The sequence below is a fragment of the Rattus rattus genome, chromosome 6, assembly GCF_011064425.1.
Source record: "Rattus rattus isolate New Zealand chromosome 6, Rrattus_CSIRO_v1, whole genome shotgun sequence".
NCBI lineage: Eukaryota > Metazoa > Chordata > Mammalia > Rodentia > Muridae > Rattus > Rattus rattus.
Window position 1 is genome coordinate 99,447,300 of NC_046159.1, and position 23,477 is coordinate 99,470,776.

The following is a 23,477-nucleotide window of genomic DNA, read 5'->3' on the forward strand; positions in this document are numbered from 1 at the left end:
AAAGAGCAACAGAGAAGAAGGCAAACATACATCTGAACAAGCATCGTCTCTTTTTACAAATGCAATCTTAAGAGTTCACTTTCTATACAACAGAAATGGTGTGAGTGGCCATAAATGTGTTTTCTTGAGAGAAAACTTCATTTGATGAGGACTTGTCATCAAATGGTGAAGCTGTGGTGTCATCGCAGACCTGCTGTGTAACAGCATGCACAGTGTAACAAGCTTGGCCCATCCATACACATTTGCCTCCTGTTTTATTCAATATCTGAGATCTAATCTTGCTATGTAACCCAAGACTAACTGGAACTCAAGATCTTCCCACTTCATCTTAAGTAATTGATTATAGAGTCTTGTTTGTTTTATTTAATTTCTCAGACAGACTTGCTTACATATAAACCCTTCCTTGAGCTGGAAGGAAGATTTACCAAAAACATGGAAGGAAAGTACAGGAGAAAGCTTAGGGCTATATAAGTTTGAGAGCAATAGCCCTAAAATAATGAATTATGGCAATTTCCTTAATTATTGTTGCCATTGTCCAAGAACCTAATTTCCCCCTAATGATGGTCCTCCATGGGGAAGGAGGACCCTACCTCCTGCAGGGTGCCGTCTCCTCCAGCAACAATGATCACATCGGTCGTTTCCATCAACTCCAGGAGCTTCTTGGCTTGTCCCTCATAATCTGTCTGGAATATCAAAGACGGCTTTGGTAAATTTGTCATTGTAAGATCACATGTGACACATGTTACAGAATGAAAAATGTTCTTTAAAGTCTTATATTGCTCCCTTAGTTTTGCATGGTTGAAAGACATGAAAATGCTATGAAAGCAATTAGGTATGGATTTTTTATACTTCCTAAGACAGAAATGGCTTCAGAAAATATCATTCTAAAAAGGCTGCTTATTCTAAAAATAAATCAAGCCCAATAATTTGCCTCAGTTGTACAGTTAGCCAGTCAGAGGATTCGTTTCCAGTCCAGTGTGGCCTCCATTACACTGTTTACACTCTGTTTTTCATCTGAAGGCAGGAAGTCAAGTGCATATGCAAATAGGGAAGTGGATATAATGAGAAGGAGAACAGATTTCAGAGCCCCAGAGACCTACAGTAAACCTCAGCTCTGCTACTTTTTAACGGAGTAGCTTAAACTCACTGGATTTTAATTTCCTTATCAATGAATTTTCATGTATCAAGAGAGGGACAATCAGCTTTCCTGTACTATTGTTACACAGCAGAATTTAAAACAGCTAGAAAAGTGTTTGCAACTGATGATTATTATTGTTTTGCACAGAAAAAAAAAAAACGCAGGTGTGTTTGAAGAGCACTCCAAGCTTCCTATTTTATTGAACGTTTGATGTACATTTCAGCCACCATTGACTGAAGACAAAAGCAAACCTTAAAGGGCATAAAGCCAGTGCAACAGAACACTACCTCCACTTTGAAATACAGACACATTATTAGCAAAAACTAAATACTTATATATCAGATGGGCTAAAACACCTTTAGTACAATTTGAAATACCTGCTCTTTGTGCCCTGTTCCCAGCATAGAACTCTAAAAATCCACAGAAGTTATTTTGTTACTCACAGAAAACCCTCACACATAACAGAGTATGTGCTGGTAACTCTGGAAGGACCCTGGATAAGAACTGGTCGCCAGAGAGGCCAACAGATCCCTTACAGAATAGACTCTTGAGTTCCATACCCTAACTTCCAGGGAAAGGAGAGGAGCCTAAGGGTGAGTTCATACATCAGGGCTCAACGATTTCATCTATAATATATACAGGAATTCCTGTATATATTATACACATTCATGCACACTTATGCAAAGAGAAATTATGTGTAAAAACAGTAAAAATGTTAACAAGGGTGAAGTAAATAAATATATTTATATATATATTAACTTTTTTGAAAATTTAAAATTACTTCCAGATAAAATTTAACAGAAAAGACAGGAAATCAACCTTTCAGAGACCAATAGTCTCAATTGAATGTAAGAAGAAACATTAATATTTCTACTAATAATTAAATCTTCCTTTAATATAATACCTATTATCTGAATATATATACACAATTCTGAGTTTCTTAAATTGGGAAAATTACAAAATACAAAACCAAAGACCATAGGGCTTTGGTATTAAAGAATTGTCACATTTGTTAGGTATGGAGATGTCAATATATTTACATAGAAAAATATACTTCCTTATTAAAACACATATATTCAGGTATTTAGAAATAAAATGGGATAATGTTTTATTTATTCCAAAAGCTCAGTTACCATGTGAGGGTACTTAGTGGAGACCACACGGCCACACAACAGTCATATCAGCCTAACACAAAGGCCATATTCTTCACCCCTGACATTAAGGATTCCTGCCTGGACAAACACAAAGACAGTTCTAAACACAGGCTGCTGACCAATAAGATCCTATTCAGAAAAGCAATAGCTGAACCAAGGTCTTGCACAGAAATACACAACTATCAGAGAAATGGGTTTAAATATATCAACGGTTGAGCTGGAGAGCCTCAACCACTAAAGACAAAAGTGCACGTCCTAAGTGCACATCTACAGCAAACATTTAGTGGATCTAATTATCTTTAAAACAAATTTCTTGTGTTCAGTCCAGTTCTTGAGAGTTAATCATCTTAAGATATAATTTTAAAAAAAGACAAAATTATCTATAGAAATGGGCAAATTCACAATCATACTGGGAGATTTGTAATTCCCCTGACAGGATAATTTAAAATAATTATTATTATAAAAAGCAAAATTAAAAAAAACAGGACAGAAATAGGAGATTTGCAGTACAAATCAGGTCATAAACAGAATATAATATTCAGTAATTGATATCAAATATTTTCAGCATACATAGGACATAAAAAACAAACTATATTCAATCTAAATCCAAACACAAACCCCAATAAACTCTGATCCTGAAACTATATATAGAATATTTCTTTGATCATGATGTAGTTAATTCAGAAATCATTAACAAAATGATTCCCATAAAACTTTTAGATCTGAAAATTAAAACATATTAACTAACTCACAGGTCAAGCAAATGTCATGGTAGAAATGAGAAAATCATGAGAAATGGTAGTGAACGAACTGTGTCTGCAGTGATGGGCCACAGATGAAGTAACAGAGCTTAGGGCTGTAAATACATATAGTGTGTGTGGGGGAGGGTTGTAAACCAATGAAAATCTCAGACCAGCAGAACACCAAATAAAATAAAATAAAATAAAATAAAATAAAGGAAATAATTAAGTTTTTTTAAAGAAAACAAGAAATGAGACAACCTTGCCATGAAAAGATCAATAGGCAAACTGGATCCTCAGCAGGAACTAAGTTGATGACTACTGTGGGGGTTGGGGGGTGGGGGGAGGTGTGAGGATAAGGATGCACAAGAGCAGGCCCAGCTGAGGTGATGAGACATTACAAAAGCTACACACAGTTAAGAGTGAACACGAGGACATTATAAACAACTCAATGCCAGCTGATGTGAAAACCAAAGAAGAGAAACAATTCCTTGAAGAATTTATCTTGCCAAAGAGAAACAGAACTAAATACTCCTGGTATATTGAAGTCTACTATGCACTGTCTCTCTTCAGCCAGTCTCCAGGCCCAGAGTTTTATCCAAGAGTTTCATCAAATAATAAGGAACTAATGATTGCAGCTCTAAGGGACCACCGGACGGTCTCTCATGCCTAGACTGTGGCACACTGTAGATGCTCATGTAAATGTTTCCTTCCCCTTTCTCCTAACCCTAGAGGCAAATAACCACAAGAGCAAGTCTGACATGTTAAAAAAGGGAGTCCAAAGTTGCATGGAAACTTTACTGCATGACCTCCTAATCTCTACAGCATACTCAAAGTGTAATTTAGAAATAGATTAACATCAGTCCAGCCAACATTCTAGAGTGGTAGAATGGGCGTAGGAGCTGCCAACACTAATTAAGGACTAGTGACAATTCATGGTTTCTAGAGAAGGAGAAGATCGTTTTCTTTAAGAGCTGGTCCCTGGCAGGTCTGCTACACTCTAGTAGATGGGAGCACAAAATTGAGTCAATGAATTTTTTTTAAAGGACATGAAGTTAGGAGGGGTTAGGGAATTAGGGGGTGCAGATGGGGAGGTAGATCTGGGATGAGTTAGTGGGAGGAATAGGGAATGAAAATTACCAAAATATATTGTATGAAAGTCTCAAAGAATCCATAAAATATTATTAGAAACACCATTTTAGCAAGGAAGGGTATGTGGCTGTGACTGCAGGGAGGAAATGGAAAGGGAATAGTGCAATCACACCATAATTTCAAAAAACAAAGAAACAATTAAACAAACAAACACAGTTTTAAAACACTGGAGGGGCCGGGCTGGGGAGATGGCCCGACAGTTAAGTGTACTTGCTGCTCTTCCGGTGGATCTTGTTCTGAGTCCTAGCACACACATGGTGGCTCACAATTAACTGTGGCTCTACCTCCAGGGGGCCTGATAATTCTCTTCTGGCTTCTGTGAACACTAGGCATACATGCAGTGCACACACACACACACACACACACACACAAACACACACACAAGAGAGAGAGAGAGAGAGAGAGAGAGAGAGAGAGAGAGAGAGAGAGACACACTCATACAGTTTTCCTTAATTAATTAAAAGTAAATATAGCAGAAGGCTGGTTTTGACTAAATGCACACCACATACACTCACACACATGCTGCTTAAAGTTCTTCAAAATGGAGAGCTGAGATGTCTAAAATTTACAATTCCTTCTAACTTATTGTGTCCCTTTCCTTCTTACCTAAAATCTCAAACATTCTAATGCTTTTACTTTAAAAAATTCTTTATCACGAATAATTTTTTACCAGAAAGAAAATAATTACCTGCTAGTAGAACTACCAAGAAATTAAACCACTCAAAGTAGAAGGCCGTGTATTTGGGGAATGGACTCTGACAACTGAGAGATACAGTTCTGCCTGCTACAAAGTATCAGGACCTCCACACACCCACCCGAGCCTGTGCTGAAATGAAAAGCTGACCACGGCAGGGGAACACAAAACTGTTTCGAGTAATTAATAGAACAAGACACAACATTGATTTTCTTCTTATCTTCAGTGAAAGCTGGGTTCTGCTTAGAAGGCCAGAGCAGAGAATACATGAATACATTAGAAATGGTGATCTGTGTATATAAAGACTTTAGAGGAAGTCTCACCTTGACGACAGTCACATCCATGCCAGACAGGTGTAAAATTGGGGCAGCATTTTTTTCAAATAGAGTTCTAGCTTTGCTGTAGACAAAAGGGAAAAAAAGCACAGTATATTTTAAGACACATTTTCAAGCTGAGAATAAAAAGTGTAGCCATGTGCCCTAGAGAACACACACTTTCTTTATTTGTTCAATAGGAAGTTCAACAGTGAGTAACCATAGTAACCATAGTGTCCCTTGCCTCACACAATCAGCTTGTATACATTTGGGAAGCTACACTCTCTAGAGCAACAATGAGCAATAGATATAGCCCCATTCAAAACAACAAAGCTTGATCCACACAGAATTCCCAATGCCAGATACAGCGACAGAGCAGATAAACCAGGACATCACACAGGACTTGTCTGACCAACTCACATCTCACCACACTTGTCTGTTACTGGAAGTTACTTATTTTCTCCTAAAAGGAGTAGAGGTATTTACTGTAACATTATTCATATGGCCCATGGCGAACAAAACAGATTTATTTAATCCTTTACTAATAAGCATGCTCTTCTGGAAAAAGACACCTCTCCCCTCGCCCCACCTCTCTTTTAAAGTTTAAACACTAGGGGTCATTCCAAATCTTTAAACTTGTAGAGACAGATCAAAAGTATTTCTATGAGAGCTGAATTTTTACTAGGAAAAGAAAAGCAAAAGGTGTCTATTAGGATAGTTGATGAGAAGCCAGTCTACATCTCCCAAGCACAGAAGCCCATCTTTGTTCCGCTAGCACTTGATACTCATCTGTCATCAGCAATGTTTTCATCACATGATGAAGACAGCTTTCAAAACTGTCTTTAGGACTACTGGAGAAACTTACAAAACTAGATATCAGCCCTTATTAATTCTTGAATCCACCAACTTCTAGGATTACAGATGGGATATTTTAAAGGTACTTACTAAGTAAATGATGGATTAGTATACAAATGAATGAGGGAATAAATCTCTAATCGTAGAGGTAAATTCTGAGGAAAGGCAAATAAGATGGCTATGACCCCTGGGGACGGGTGTGTGCACTTCTCCTGAACATTACTCCATTACTGCACTCCAGTCCGAGTCAAGTCAAGACTCACAAACAGTCCAGGAACCAAAGGCAGAAGTGGCAAAAAGTGGCAGAGTTGAAATCAAATAAATCTCACACACACACAACAAAAGTAGTATCAAAACATCTAACTCCCATGTACCTTTTTGTTGTGGTAAAATTATAAAAAGAGCTGTCTTTTACCCCCACTTTATCCAGCACCGCAGTGCCCCAAGATATCTAGTAGTTATCTTGCCGGAAACACACATCCCAACTCTGTGGCGGCCCAGTGTCTCTGCCGCCACACACTCTCCCAAAGTCAAATCGCCACAAGGAAGAACACACAACCCAATAACCTCTGATCCAACTGATAAGATATAACTGCCCACCTAGACATACAAAGCCCGGTACACATCCATCCCTTAAGAATACTCATAACAACCTGTAAATACACAACTTAACATTAGCCTCTATGTTCTCTCTGTGGCTTCTACTCCAGTCTCCTCCAGTTTCCCCTCCTTTCTGTTCCAGTCTCCTCCTCTTCCCTCACACTCCTCCCCCCTTCCTTCTCATCCAATGACAGGCCTCATTCTGTCTTGTACCTGCCTCACCTGTATGACATCACCCCACACATCTTCACTTAGCTGTCTTACTAAAATTCAATTTCCTTAAAAAAACAACACAGCACGCTTTACCTTTCTTAAGTATATATATTTTTAAAGATTTAATGTATGAGTGCTCCATCTGTATGTACACCTTCGTGCCAGAAGAGGGCATCAGATCCCATTACAGATGGTTGTGAGCCACCATGTGGTTGCTAGGAATTGAACTCAGGACCTCTGGAAGAGCAGCCAGTGCTCTTAACTGCTGAGCCACCTCTCCAGCCCCCCTTTTACGGATATTTATATGAGAAACTCAAAAGCAGCTTATGAGGAATACTTAAGAGGTGAGCATAGAAGGAATCCACCATCTTTACTGAAAAACACAAAATGGCAATGCAGCACTCCTTATTGTGAACTAGAGTAGACACTGTGGAGATGCCAGTTCCCAGACCCATCGGGGATAGTCACTGTGGAGATGCTAGCTCCTATCAGAATGAACATGAAAGTGACATGGAAATGAAGTCCCTCTTCCCCTCACCATGTCTGCACCAACCCAGAGCAATAGGGAAGGCCGGGGCACTGAAGGGATGCTTTTACTGCTGGAAGGATAAGAACAGAGCAGCTGGGAGCAGAACTAGTTCCTAAAAGCAAGCCTCTGATGAAGCCTGACTCTGTCCTATCCATCATAAGAGAGCTGCACCTCCTGTAACTTAAGGAAAACAATTAGCACTAGTCGTTCATTCACATCTTTGTATGATGTCACTGCTTCAGGAAATCTCTAAAACAAAAGCAGAAGGACTTTTCTTCAGACTGAAAAACAAGTGTTGCCAGTGAGAAATACATTATTTATTACATAATTAAGGGTGCAATAGCACCAGGCCTGAATAAAAACTTTATGTACTTACGGCAATTTCCAGACTCAGGCACCACACAAGATAATTACTTCTTTAATGTATTATTTATTAACAGTAAACACATAGTTACCTTGTTTCTTAAAGTTCTTGAAGTTTTAAACCAGTCCTACATAATGAGATAGCTGTCCAATAAATTATACATTATATGTTAGTGCATTGTTTGTCACAATGACAAAAATGGGGCCATGAAATAGTAAAGGCTTTAAAGCAAAAGGTGTGGGGAGTTTTAGAGCTCTGTGTCCCAGATGCATGCAGGGCTCTACCTTGCTGTAAGAGGCTGTCTGTGGCTGCATGCTGCCTGCCTTTACAGAAGGCACTGCACTTGCAAACAAGAGCCTACCTTCATTTAACACATAAGCGGGGCTGTCTCGGTGACAGTTAAGGCTGGCTGAACAAGCTCAGGTGTGAAGACCTAGAGTTCAGATCCCCAAACCCACAGAAGCACCCTGTGGATGTGATGGTCATCTGGGCCTCCAAAGACAAGGACAGGGAACTCCACAGCCAGCGGATTAGGGACAGCAGCCAGGATATGGCGAGCTCTGAGTTGGACTGTGAGACTTTGCCTCAGTGAGTAAAGTGGAAAAGGAATTGAAGACCAGCCTCAGGCCTCTATATGCACCAATATACATATTTCCCCATACACACACTGGTAGAAAAAGGAATAAAAACCCTCCAGTACATGCAGTTATGTATAAAATATAAGAAGGACCTAAATCTCTAAAAAATTAAGTCGTGAATGTTAAAACAATATGGGCTTGGAAAAAAGCAAAACAGCAGCAAAAAACAAACAAGAACAAAACTCAAAACCCACTTATTGGAAGTCAGAACTTATAATAGTTGATTCTATCTTAAGGAAACTGCCAAAACGGTTTCACCAGAAATTAAAGATTTCTAAAGGACAAGCACATCAAACAGCTATCTTTAAAGAAGGGTGAAAGGGGGCTTGCAAGAATTCTTGGAGGAAATGAGAGTACAAAGTGGAGAATAGTATGAACCCGATAGACACAATCATCATCATCATCATCAGCAGCAGCAGGCGGCCTCTACTAACAATGAACACTCATAAGCACTACAGCACTAACACAAATACATCATATTCTACATGGTAGTTCTTAAGGTATGTGTTTTGGTTTTGTGTCTATTATGTTGTTTAGTTTTATAGCTAAGTAAACTGAAGATTTAGGAGGCTAAGTAACTCAGAATATTCTAGAAGCAAATACACACACACACACACACACACACAGAGAGAGAGAGAGAGAGAGAGAGAGAGACAGAGACAGAGACAGAGACAGAGAGACAGAGACGGAGAGGAGAGAGGAGAGAGGAGAGAGACAGAGACAGACACTCTGAGCTCTCTGCTGCCCTCACCAGGCCACAGTGACTGATTTACTGGGTGTTCTGGTGCTGTTTAAGAACTTGTATCATTTATTACTGAGATAAAAATTGGTGTATTTATGGAGACATGGCCTTAACCAAGTCTAGCAATATTCTATTAAGCAAGGTTAATCTGCATAATCTGTAGATACAACTTACAGAGGAGGTCAATACACCTCTTACATGAAGCTCAAGCTTCCCCAAAAGATCCTACAGAACTGACTTTGGGAGGCCCTGCTTCTTTTTGCTCCAGACAGCAGAGCCTGAAGACTTAAAAATCCAGCTTCAACTACTCATTATTGATGTCATGTGACCTCAATCTTAGTGTCCAGCCTAGTATAAATTCACAAATTACTCAAAGCACAATTGATCTGGATACTGGAAACACTAATAGGTACTTTTCCCCCTCTTCAATTTCTTCATTCTATGTTTTAAAGGTAAATTTTGAACTAACACTTAAACTTTTTTTCTGCTTGTGGCTTTTTCCCCCAGGTAGGGCAATTTTCAGTTCCTCTACACCCATTCCTTGTCTTCACAGTACCCTCCATTTCAGGGTGATACAATGGGTACAACCAGCTAAGCAACAAACATACCACTTCTTGCAAAATCCCGCTGCCCTTCCTTCCCATCTTATTCCCCCATGCAGAGCTTACTGAGGAACAATCATTCCTATCCTAAGTTTCTGTCCTATGGGCCACACCCTTGTTTGAGAAGAGTAAACTTTGTCCTCCAAGACCAGCTGAAGGTTTCCTACTTGGGAAAGAATGCACTGTCATCTGGAGCCCACAGTGCTCTGGAGGCCTCTCATACAACTTTGTCTGTGGTGACAGCCTAACGTAGCTATGTAAAGCAGGAAAACAATCATTCCCAGTAGGTGCCCTCTCAAGCGCATAGAAATCCTCGTGTTTGCTGAACATCTACTTGTCGCATAACCATTACTTCCATTTTGAGAATAAATCCTGTGGCTGCAGAGTAATGGGTCCCAGTCATTCTAGTCCTACACAGTCTACATGCCTTAGTGGTAATGTTGTCCTTTGCCTTTAGGAAAACTGAATACAGTTAAGTCACAAACTGAAATACCCTTTGCAAGCTGCAGGATTGAGAAAGACAGTGGCTTTCTTCACTTGTGCATTGGGAGGAATGAGCTGGTTGCCAAACACCTGAAAAGAAAGAAGAGAAGTTTCCAATTAAATATTTTATTCAGCTATTGATCACATATGTTTTTTTATCTCCAAAGAATTTACTTCCAGCCAAAGAGCAAAAGCTCATTCATGATCTCCATAACATAACAGAAGTATGCTGTTCTTCAATGACAATAGGTCCAGCCTTACAGTAGGATAAAAACCCTGCTTAACTTACCAGTGGTAGTTAGTGTCCTTTCCTGACTTACTATAAGCATATACCCTGCAAGGCCACAGCCTGTGAGAAGGGACTTCATACATGTGCCTTCAGTTTTCATGCTACAATCCTTTCTCCCTCAGTCCATTACTAAACTATTCCTCAGGAATCTTTGTTACCAGTTAATTTTCACCATCTGTATACACAGAAGAAATCCATTGCTCAAACCTTTTCTACTCTATTGGCTCCAAGGCTGAATAGAATCAAGAAGCAAAGGATTCAATGTGAGGATTCAAAACAGCAAGAGAACGGGAGCTACTACTGAGACACATAAACTGGGGAAGAGAGACAATGAAGAGAACCAGGACAGCAAAACAGTGAAAAGGCCAAAGGCTTCAGGTCTTGGATGGTGAAAAACAAGTCTGGGCTATGGCAGCAGAATTCTGGAGAAGAAGTATAAAGCAAACATTAGAGGGAAAACAGCTATAGAAAGATGTTGCACTGAACAACTCAGTCTAAATCTGCCACCTCTCTGATTGTCCACTGGAGATCCTTTCTACATCTCACTTCTAAAAGAACAACCCCCTGTGCTGGGGAGATGGCTCAGTGGTAAATAAAAAGGAAAGTAAAATTTGTTATGCAAGCATAAGAAATTGAGTTCAGATCCCCAACATCTGAGTAAGAAACTGAGAGTGTCAGCGGATGTCTACACCCCAGTGCTGGGAGGTGAAAGCAGTGGATCCCGGGGGCTCCCTGACCAGACAGTGAAATGAAATGGCAAGCTCCAGGTTCAGTAAGAGACACTGTCTCAAAAACTAATGTGGGAAAGCTCGGGAGGATAATATGCCAATGCTAGTCTCTGGCCTCCACACACACCTGCACAGACAAGCACTCGCACACACACACACACACACACACACACACACACACACACACACACACACACACACCCGTCCATTATCACTTCTATTCTCTTTGCTCTTATATCTAGACATTTCCCTGCTAAATCTCCAAATATCATAACTTGTTCTGTTCTGATCCATTCCCTTCTAGCATTTCACCAGGAATGAAGTAACTAACTCAGCGGTGGAGGTCTGAATGGAAATGGCCCCCAAAGACTCATAGGAAGAGTCATTATTGGAAGTAGGCTTTGTTGGAGTAGGTGTGGCCTTGTTGAAAGCTCAAGTGTGTCACTGAGGGATGTGGGGACTTTGAGGTTTCAGATGCCTCCTGCCGTTATGACAAGTCAGGCCCAGTGTCATAGCTAGAAACTCTCTCTTCCTGGGACTATTTGCTGATGTGGGTTTGTTTGAACTATGACCACTCAAAAAAAAATCTGCTATCTCTTTTCCATACTATCTTCTGCCAGTTAAATGGCATAAAACAGAAAGGAAAAATACTGAGTTGAGGAGAAAAGGAGCACAGAAAAGCCATCTGCAGGGAGTGGTGACCCCAGAGCAAGACCCCACCCAGGCTAAGCTTTCAAAATAAATTACAAACCCAGCAGGGAGGCAGAGAATTCAAGGCAAAAAGGAAGTTCCAGCCAGGGTCTTACATCTGAACAGAAAGCTGGAGATGTGTTTGAATAATTTACAACTCAACTATCATCACAACAGCAGATAAACTTAAGCAGCATCTCATGGACCTGGATGTCAGTGCAGTCTATGAACCAGCTGTGTCAGGGAGATGGGCTTTAAAAGTAGGAGTCAACAATTTTAACACGATCTGACTTTCAGAGGTAACATCTGCTCTCAACCAATATCCCTGGGGGCTATTCCATCAGGAATGATTCAGGGTTTAGCCAGATCTTCAAGGATAACTGCAAACACACCAATTCCTAGCTCTTCAGTCAGTCTAGTTATGTGTTCTTGGGAGTGATCCAGAAGTAAACAAGCCTAACAGGGTGGGCGTCAGAACTTGTTCTTCACCAGATGGCTAACTTCCACCCATTCTACTCAGAGTTGGCTGACAGCCTGATCCATCTGGAGGTGGAGGGAAAATAGTCAAACTGCACTGATGTAAGACCCCATGTAAGTAAGTCCCTGGAGTGGCTGTGTCTCCTGCACCATGGAGATAAGGGCGATTTAATTTTATCACAGGAAGCGGCATTACCTGAGCTTCTTGACAGGCTGCTCTTCTTAGCAGGTTATCACTATCAAAGCAAACAAAGGAGACCCAGCATTAGCATTCCCAGAGATTAAGACCCAAATACAATTGATGGGTTTGGGGTTTTTTTGTTTGTTTTGTTTTTTTGACACCCACTTCTAAAAAGTACTTTTTTTTAAGTAAAGATTTAAATGGCTTAAAGACCTGATCTCAAATCAAACAGGGAAGAGAGCAAAGCCAGGGTCTTACATCTGAAAGCACTTACAACTCAACTATCATCACAACAGAAATACATTCTCTGATGGCAGTGAAAACCAGCTTGTCAGGAGATTAGCTTTTAACACGATCTGACTTTCCACATTCTGGTGTGAAAAATCTTCAAGGATGCCCCAGATCCCAGAAACATCTAGAGCCTAAAGTCTGAAGATCTGTAGCTCCATATGGCAACAGGAAACTGCAAGTTTACTTAGAGCTTGGGCACAGGGAGAGCATCTGGAATTACCTGATAGGTCTTTCAAGCAGAGCAGCTTTTGCAGCTGTGATCAGAACAATGGGACTCCGGGAGGGTGGGTGGTCACCTCCTGGCTTTAAAGATGGAAGACACTGTGAGCCCACAAATGTTGAAACCCTTGCCAACCAGGAAAAGTCAGGAAGTAGCTCTTCCCTTTGGAGTCTTCAGAAGGAATGGGAGGTCTTCTCAACCCTTGGACTTTGGCCCATAAAATAGTATGATAAATACCGACGGTGTGTTAAACTAAGTTATTAGTCAAAAATAGGAAACTAATTTCGTGTATTGGATTTTTCTATCCAATGGATACTTCTTGGGTCATTTGCCAAGGCTGAATTTGGTGTTTAGCTGCTTCTGCTACTGTTGTATCTGAGCGCCTTCTTTTTGATAGCACTCAGACACTCTCCTACATCACAAAGGGAAATAGGAGGTAAAAGTGGCTTCCAAGTATGGAAACATTCTTTCAGAATGCAAGCATGTGTTAAACATAAAAGGTCTCTAAAGTGTGTCATGAGAGCACACTAAATGGGCTCTGATAGCGTGCAGAGGCCAACACCCAAGTCTGCATTTACACACTTGCGTTGCTAGAAAACAACTGAAGAAAAGATTTTAAAGGAAAAAAGGGTTACTTTACATATATTCCTTGACCACCTTTATAACATTGGAGACCTGAAATTTGGCATTTTGAGAGTAATTTCAAGACTGACACTGATAATTAAGGATGAATTAGAATAAAAATAATAGATTTTTGTCACAGTTGTTGTCTGTTAACCGGTTTTCTACAGCCAAGCAACAGAATAGTCCAAAATAGTGAATGACCTGACAACTAGAAACAGTGTTCCATGAAGAGTATAAAGGCTCAAAAGCACACATTAACAGAGTTGAGGGGTACTCATCTGTTCTGAGGCCTGGTCCGCAAGTAGCCCTGGCAACCAGGTTCAGGCCCTACCTGCTGCATAGCTGCCTGGGTGGCAGGGGAGTTGTGCAACCTTCTCCCCTCCCCCCACTCGTCACCATTATTAATACTGCCTGATTAATACTTCAAAATCAAAAGAATATTAATCTAATGTGGAAAATGGAATATGCTGCCTATAGGAAAGCCAGAATATGCACTGCCTTAGCCCATACAAAGAAAATCCCAACATGATCACAGTTAACTCTAACATCTAAATCACATAAACTGTCTTGATCTTATTCTCTGAATCAGGATGTTTATAAAAGGCAAATGCATTCTCAAAGAAAAAGAGTCCTTGAACTAAGATGGACAGTCCTCCAGTGTCCTCCAGAGAATGGATCTAGGACACTGCTCCTCTGCCACAGATACCCAAGTCACTACTTGAACATTTAATACAAGATAAAGGCTACTAATATAAACAGTTGCTCTGTATTGTTCAGACACGGACAAGACAAAAACACATACATCTTCAGTATAGATTTAATTTTGGGAGGAATACTTTTTAATCTGCAACAGGTTCAGTCCACAGATGCTAAGTCTACAGATAGTTACAGTCAACTATATTTTATATCTTTATAGCAAGCTCTAATAACTACTTTAAGAAATTCTAAAAATCTTTCAGAAATATGGTTTTGCTAGAGCTTCAGAGAAGATAACCATGTGGGGGGTGGGGAACCAAAGTGACTCTGATGAGGCAGATATTGTAGCATGAACAGTGAAAGCTACAGTTGTAGAGGGTGTCTATGGATTCCACAGGCCAACCTTTTAACCTTGCTCCCCTGACTTGTAGCTGAATCCCATCCCTCAACTCCTGCAGGCACTCCCTGATAAACCACATGTAGAAAAATGCAACTAGAAAATAGACCATATCTATCACCCTGCACAAAACTTAAATCTAAGTGGGTCAAAAACCCAAACATAAAATCAGACACACTGAACCTGACAGAAGAGAAAGTGAGGACCAGCCTTGAACTCATTGGCACAGGAGACAACTTCCTGAACAGAGCACCATCTGCTCAGGCACTAAGATCAACAATTAATAAAGGGGACCTCATGAAGCTGAAAAGTGTCTGTAAGGCAAAGGACACTGTCAATCAGACAAAGAGGCAGCCTATAGAATGGAGAAAAGATTTTTCACAAACTATATATCCAATAAAATGCTAATATCCAAAATACATAAAGAACTCAAATTAGGTAGCAAAAAAACCCCAAATAATCCAATTTAAATATGTGCTGCACATCTAAACAGAATTCTCAATAGAAGAACTGGAAATGGCTGAGAAACACTTAAAGGAATGTTAAACATCCCTTTCCTTCAAAGAAATGGAAGTCAAAACTACTCTGAAATTCCATCTTAAACTGACAAACTGGCTAAGACAATAACACAAGTGGCAGCTCAAGGTGGCAAGAATGTGAACCAACAGGAACACTCCTCTGTTGCTGACTGTATGAGTGCAAACCCACACAGCTACTCCTGAAGTCAACAAAGCTGTTCCTCGGGACATTGGGAGTCAATCTACACCGAGACCCAGCTACACCACTCTTGACATACCCAAGGACACTCCATCCTAACACAAGCACATGCTCAACCATGTCCCCTGGGGCTTTATTCATTGTAGTCAGAAGCTGGAAAGAACCTAGAAGTCCCTCAACAGAAGAACAGATAAGGAAATTGTGGTACATTTACATAATGAAGCATGACTCAGCTGTTAAAAAAATGACAACATGAAATCTACAGGCAAATGGATGGAACTAGAAAAACTCATCTTTAGTGAGGTAACCCAGACCCCAAAAGATAAATAAGGTAAATGTTCATTTATCATTGAGTAAATGATACCAGAGCTACAATTCATAGAGCCAGAAAGGTTAGGTAAAGACAAGGGATCTAGGGGAATACAGGAAGCTCCCTAAGAGGAGTAATTAGAACAGACTTTGTGGGTGGACTGGGAGTTCGTAGGGATTCAACAAAGAAGCAGGTGAGGGGAGAAAGGGGGTGGAGGGAGAGTTTGGGAAGATGACTAGGCTTGAGGGGCACTTGAAGGGTGGTATGGAAACCTAGTACAGTAGAAACTTTCTAGACTCTGTGAAGGGGATTCTAATGATGGTTCCTAGTAACAGGAATATGGAATCTCAACTGGCTAGCTCTTGAAGCCAGGTGAGACTGCCAGTAGTGGGATTAGGGAACATTCCATCGAGTTGTTGGCCAAGAGGCTCCCACAGAAATCCCCAAACAACCCAAGCTGTTGTTAAAACAAAAGGCTGCTGCTCTCTGCAAACTATCATGGGATGGGGTATTGCCACTGTCACCTACACACCTCACTGACCATAGAGAAGTCGAACTGGTGCCTACATGGAGCCCTCACCACTACAGTCTAGTGTCTTTAGTACCAGAAGGTACTCTGTAGGCTACAGAAAAAGAAACATGGACACCCAGCCAGAAAACCTTTGGCCTACCTTTGAATAATATGCTGAGGCAATGGTGATACAGACCTTGTAGGAGTGGCCAACCAATGTATGATTTGACCTAAGACCCACTCCATAAGAAGGAACCCACACCCCAACACTGCTTGGATAACCAAAAACCAGAAACTAGACAGCCCAGAAACCTAAGGTAAACCCAGACTTGACTGATCTTTAAAAAAGAAAAATCAATAAAATAATTCCTAATTCTGTTATACTCATACACCAGGACCTTATCCAGTCATCATCAGAGAGGCTTCCTCTAGCAGCAGGTGGGAACAGATAGAGAGACCTAGAACCAGACATTATGCAGAGAGTTGAATTTGGAGCTCTCCCTCCAATCCCTCCCCTCAGAGCTCAGGGAATTCTAAAGAGGAGGGAAAAAGAATGGATGGCGGACTCTAGGAAAACATGGCCCTTTGAGTCAACTAAGCAAAGTGCTTATGAGCTCACAGAGACTGAGGCAGCAAGCACAGGGCCCACATGCCTCTACACAAGGTTCACTACATACATATATATTTTATCTATTAATTTAGTATTTTGTGGGACTCCTGACTATGAGAACCAAGTTGGTCTCTAATTCTTTCGCCTACTCTCAGGACTTTCTTCCTCCTGCTGGGTTGCCATTCCCAACTTCAATATGATAGTTTTTGCCTCTTCTTATTATATTTTGTTTTGTTATGTTTAGTTGTTATTTTAGAATCCTGTTCTTTTCTAATGATAGACAGAAACAGAGTAGATCCAAACGGGAGAAGAAGTGGGGAGGAACTAGGGTAGAGGGAAGGAAAACTATAATCAGAATATATTGTATGAGAAAGGAAACTATTTCCAATAAAAGAAAAAATGAAGGCAGGAGAGAAGGAGGGAAGGAAGAAAGGAAGACAAAATGAAGGTTCTGGTGGATAATCAAGGAAAGGGTTAAACTTTCCTTATTTCCCATCATTCCCTTTTTCCCCCCTTTTAACATCATGTTTTGCTTCTCCTAAAAGGTACTAGAGTTCAGACCCCCAAGTATTTGGTCACTTTATCTCTCCCCAGATGTTATGGTTTAATCTGAAATATCTCTACCAGGTCTGTGTTTCAGTCCCCAGCTTGTGGTGCTGTTTCAAAAGCTATGGCGCCTTAGAAGGTAGTGCCTAGGTGACTGCAGGGTCACAATGGGGTCAGCCTTTAAAGGTGATCCTATCCTTGGTTTCAGACTGCACTTTCTTGCCTTCTAATCCATCCACATATTCCTATTACCATGCCTTCCCCAGCATGATAGGCTGTAATCCATATGAAACAGTGAGTTAAAATAAGATTTCTGTCCATTGTAAGTTGTTTCTGTCCATTATTTAAATCGTAGTTAGGAAAATCAACTAATAAAAATTTGGAGATTAAAAAAAACCCCAAATACAAAACCACCCCTGCCTTCCACCAACCACACATGAAACTACTCATCTTGTCTTCCTTTAAATAATTAATTTAAATAAAGGATAATTTGCCAGTATTTTCTCCTATACAACCCACAGTCCAGACTCCTTAGATAGTGGGAACTCAATGAATACTTGTTAATAAATAAGTGGCAAATGTTTGAACAGAAAAATTGGCTCACTGTGTTCAGAAGGCACACTTCATCCTTGGAGGGAAACTGAAGGTTATTCTTGTCTGAGCACCTGGCAATCCTGAACCAGCAGATCGTATGAGATAGCTCTCCAGTGTAGTCAAGGACAAGGAAGAAAAACCCCACAGTGTCATGAGAATGCTGCCAGGTCAGAAGGACCTCAGGCTGTGTGTGAGCATACATATGAAGAACAGGATGCAACTGGACTCTTACAAACCAAAGTGTGTGTGTGTGTGTGTGTGTGTGTGTGTGTGTGTGTGTGTGTGTAATTTGTATACCAGACAACTGCTCCAGTGTCAGAGAATTCTAGATACATAATGGATCAAGAGTCTCGTGTGAGCCAGAGACCTAGTTACCAAACAGAAAACGGACTGTACATCAACTGGCAGTCCATGTTCTTTCTATACAGCAAGGTGCCTACTGGGCACTAATGATAAATACAATTTACAAGAGGGTCTCCAAAATGTAGTCATATCAGACACGGTCCCTCAATACCTACTCAGAACCAAAGGTCTTTGACACAGAGAAATTAGAAGCTTCTAGATTAAAAAAGAAGGAAGAAAAAAAATCTGCTGATGTTACTGCCCGAGGCTTTAAAAAAATATGAACTTGCCTGCTACTACAGGTAATAGGATGCTCTCAATTTATTCTGAGCCATAAATGTTTTATTTACTACTTTAGGACTGCAAAATAAGATAAGTTGTTACTTCAATAACAGCTTTACATGAAGAGAAAAATTACATTGATCCATTCTATTTCCCAAAAAGGATATTTCCCACTACAGCTAGAAGCAAATTGTTCAGCAATTTCTACCACCAGTTTTCCCTTGGTGCATGCAAACACTGTCTTTGCTTTGCACAAAACAGATTTCAAGTTTAGATGTTTACAGCAACCACGGTGACTTATTCAGGCTTCCTAAAATAATTAGTCATCACATTGTCAGGGGCCGCACTCCCTTCTTGTTGATGGAGAAGGAGGGATAGAGGAAAAAACGGCAATACAAACAGTGTATCTCAGCCAGTGACTAGAGGGAAAGTGTTTCCCAATTCCATGGTCAACCCCTTCCTCATGACCTAAACCCCCTCCTAAGGAGGTGAAGACTGGCGCATGGGCCCTGTTACTGAGAGAAACAGTAACCACGGTCACATCACTTGTGTCTACAGGACAGAGCTCTGACCCAGCAGAGGCAAGTGCAGCTTACTTCAAAGAATGTTCAAGCTTTCCTTCCTAAAAAATGTTCAGTTCTTTAGGGGGAAAAAGTCAGTGTGACAGGTTAGAACCCCAGAGGGTCAACCCAACTTGAAGGGCTATGGGGCCCTCCGCTCCAGTATCTCTGCTTTTATGGATAGCATCTTTCCATATTCCCGGCCTCCCTATGATGGACACCGAGAAACTTTATATCTTCTCAACTCTCTCAAGCACAGGATGATGCAGAAATCTCTAACTCCTGAAGTTGTACAAAGGAAGAAAATATTGCTAACACATACTAAGTGCCAAACGTCTTCACTTCAATGCCAAAAAGCTGTATAAAAGACAACATGGAGCCACATAGGTCATGGCTGGCATCACAGCCCACTACAGTCGTGTTGCCGAGTGAAAGTGGGTAAAGAACAGGAAAGTCAACACACGACCTGCAAATGTGGACTAAGGGATGAGGAGGGAGGAGGATGAGGAGGGAGGAGGAGGAGGAGGGGGAGGAGGGGGAGGAGGAGGGAGAGGAGGAAGAGAGATCATGGAAGTCATACAACAGCTACACGAGGAATGAGAAAGAAGCCTGCAGGAGGGTATTTGTAAGGTGATGTCATTATGCAGAAAGGTGGGTACAGGATGGGGCGTAGCCTATCACTGGATGAGAAGGAGGTGGGGGGGGGGAGTCTAGGAAGGAGGTAGGAGGAGGAGCGAGAGAATTCAAGATGGAAACAACAGAGCAGGATGATCCAGATCCAGGTGGACTGGGTCGATTTTGCCTTGTCTAGGTGGGCGGTTTAAATCTTTATTAATTGGCAGTGAATTTGTTGTGTGGAGTATTGTGGATTGAGAATTTAATATGTAAATCTAATTGCTAAATTACAAGTTTCTGGAACTTTGATTTACCAGGCTAAAGAAGACAGTGTGTGAAAGAAATGGCTAAGAGGCAGTTAGAGAGAGAGAGAGAGAGAGAGAGAGAGAGAGAGAGAGAGAGAGAGAGAGAGAGAGAGAGAGAGAGAGAGAGAGAACACACGTTGGCCTGGCTGGGGCATGTTAACTACCGCCTAGGGGAGCACTCAGAGAGGGCGGCTTGCGGACTAGAATAGTAGCCAGAGGCCAGAGTATGCAGATCCAGCTTGTGAAAACTGATAGAAAATGTTCCCTTTTAAAATTACCGCAACAGGTATTCAACAATGAACTAAAAACACTTCCAACAAGTTTTTGCCAAAATGTGTGAACTCAATTTCTGAATGAGATTTGTGATTCAAAGAATTTTTGGATTTGCTCACTGTTAAATCATGGATTCCTGAATATTGACAGTAATGTTTAGGTCTGCAACCCCTGATTTTACTATCTTTATTTCTTTGTGGAAGCAGGAAAGGCAAACAGCATCTGGAGCAAAAAAATACTTTTGTCAACAGTGTCCAAACCCAAGCCCTATTTCCTAGACATCTGAAATGATAAGGTTGAAAAGGTTCTTAGAAGCGATGTAGTCCATCACTTTACAATCTTTTCCATACATCCCAACCCCTCAATCAAATGGTGCACCACCACCCTACTAGTAACAAAGGTCACTGCAGAGGTGGTTCTCATCTTGTATTGACATACAAAGAGAACACAGAGAAGCCCAACTTCAGTCTCTATCCCCAAAAGACTCCAGAATGTTCACTTAGGCAGTTTTCTCAACCCCTTCGAGCTCCTAGAAAGTGATTCATTGACCTCATTTGAGGAACCCTCTGGCCTGTGGGCATGCACACTGTTAGAAAGTGACTGGAGGCTTAGCACTAGAGGGACACACCCTGCTCCTCAGCCTGCTGTAGCTTCTGCCAATACCCCTGCCACTTTCTAGGTATTTTCAGCAGTAACAAAGCCTTGTTCACTGCTCATCAGTCACCCACTTCACACTTTCTCCCTGCACTGGACCTGGAGTGCTATTCTAGTCTTCTTGCACGTGGGCTTAGAGAAAAGCCCACAAATCTTTCCCAACCTCTGAATAAGTCACTATTATTTATCAGGCAAAGATTAACCTCTACCCAAGACGGAGGCCTCAACTCTACCATTCCAAAGGTTGCCTCAAGCAGCTCGATTTGGTGCCCATTCTTTCACACTCTGAAATAAGAAATCCCCAAACCACCTTCCCCAGTCTTCCCAGATCAGTCACTTTTCTACACTTGTACAGAACAAGCTATTACTTGGGAATGCTTCAAGTAGCTCTTAGTTTCTCAGGTCTCCAGCTCAGAATGGAAATTATTTAACAAAAGATGGCATCCTTAAGGCATCCTCTCATGACTAACCTGTCCTGTGAGCCTGCTCTATAAGACTTTTCATTAGCCAGAAGATGCTTCTGCAGTCTATGTCCCCCGCCACACACACACACACACACACACACACACACACACACATCCATTGACTGACAAAAATGGAAAAGTCTATCCTACAAACCTTTTCTTTCCTTAGAATATGAAATTTTTCTCTTGGGGTTGGGATTTGGCTCAGTGGTAGAGCTTTCCTGGGTTCCCCAGCCCCAAAAAAAAAAAAAAAAAAAAAAAAAAAGAATATGAAATTATTCTACTTTTCCCTCTTTTTTCCCCCCCTTTAGTCCCTAAAGATACCAACGTTTTTCCTATCCCACCATTCTGACAATCATGAAGCACAAATAATCAGACCGAACTCTCTGCACTCTGCATAGGGCTCCATCTCTGACTGGTGGCTACATTTCTGCTTAGGTCTATGGTATAGCACCATTAGGGGATGTTTCACCTACCATGAGAATGCATCCATTGCCCTCTAGTTTGTATGTGTGTGCGTGTGTGTGTGTGTGTGTGTGTGTATATGTGTGTTTACATATGTATGTATATGTATTTATGTGAGTGCGTGATATTTCTACTCCTATCTAATTTATTTTTAATTAATACATTTATTTGTGTACATATGTTTGTGTGGTGCATTTGCCACAGCATATATGTGAAGGTCATAGGACAACTTCTGGGAGTCAGTTCTCTCACGTCTACATTTTTCTATTCATTCATTTTTACCCATTTAAACAACTTATTCCAGATTTCTTTTTACATACAAATGTATCATTCATTCTGCCACTCTACTAGGCAACCAAAACACTAGCTCTCTGGGTCCCAGTGAACCAACCTTATATAATGGCAAATGTCTTAAAAGAAAATTAGACTGAGTCTCAGTTATAAGCAAGGCAGAGAAGGAATGACAAAGCACTACTCAGAGACTGTGGATTATTCGGGTACTCAGGTATATACAGGCTGAGAGGAAACGTCCCTTCTCTCAAAGCCTAACAATTCTGTCTGAAAACATCCCACATGAGAGTGCTCACTGTGCGCTCAAGGCTCCTTGACATATCTGGACAACGTGTGACCTGAACATCCTAAGCTCACAGCTACTAATACCCGTGTTCTGCTGTTCTGAACATGATACATCGGAAATGTCGGGTACTACTGCTGTCAGCATCAGCTACAATTATTTTCTGTACAGGCCTTGGAACAAGTAAAACCACTAACATAAAATTTTCCTCAATTATGTGAAGCCAAAACGACAAAATATAACTTAAATATACGTCCTGTCTTCCATCTTCGCTCCCCACTCTTAGATACAGGAAAGTACAGATACTGATTTTTTTTTTTTTTAAGGAAGAAATCTGTTTTCCACATAATCTAACAAAAGGAGTTGAAAAGAAATAGAATATAATTAAACTTCATTGTATTTAAAAGTTAAAAAAAAAAAAAGGTTCCCTTATTCCCTATCACATCTGGGCTGACAAGCATGTTATTTAATTGCCCACAAATGAGCTTCTTTAAATAGAACCCATTAAAACCCCAATTTCAGCATCAGCCTGTGGGGTGGGAGATGGGGTGATGCAAAATGAACTTTGAAATGACTAAAAAGCAAAACAAACTGCTTTACCAAAATCTCAACAAAATTTGAAACAAAGAGAAGCTATGAAGGGGAATAAACTTCTGACCTTCAGCACTGGCAGAGCAACTGCTGCAGGGGAGGAAGGCCTGGACGACTGCCTGCAGTCAGAGGCGTCTGAACTGATATCGGGGCAAGCATGTGCCTGCAGACATCCAGAGATACTCGGACCCAAAGCCCAACACTCCTCAAACCATAATCTCCAGCAAAGGCAAACGTACCAGTCTAGTCAAGT

At 40.9% G+C, this 23,477-nt stretch overlaps 1 protein-coding gene across 1 annotated transcript in view; it reads right to left on the reverse strand.

The window, feature by feature from the left end:
• Agk (acylglycerol kinase) overlaps positions 1–23,477 on the reverse strand; it is a 73,766-nt gene that overhangs the window by 37,905 nt on the left and 12,384 nt on the right. The window contains exons 3-6 of the mRNA XM_032906690.1: positions 12,599–12,638; positions 10,229–10,308; positions 5,202–5,277; positions 591–683 (exon numbers count right to left, since the gene is read on the reverse strand). Coding sequence (XP_032762581.1) covers positions 591–683; positions 5,202–5,277; positions 10,229–10,308; positions 12,599–12,638 — 289 coding nt within the window. The remainder of the gene's footprint in view (positions 1–590; positions 684–5,201; positions 5,278–10,228; positions 10,309–12,598; positions 12,639–23,477) is intronic.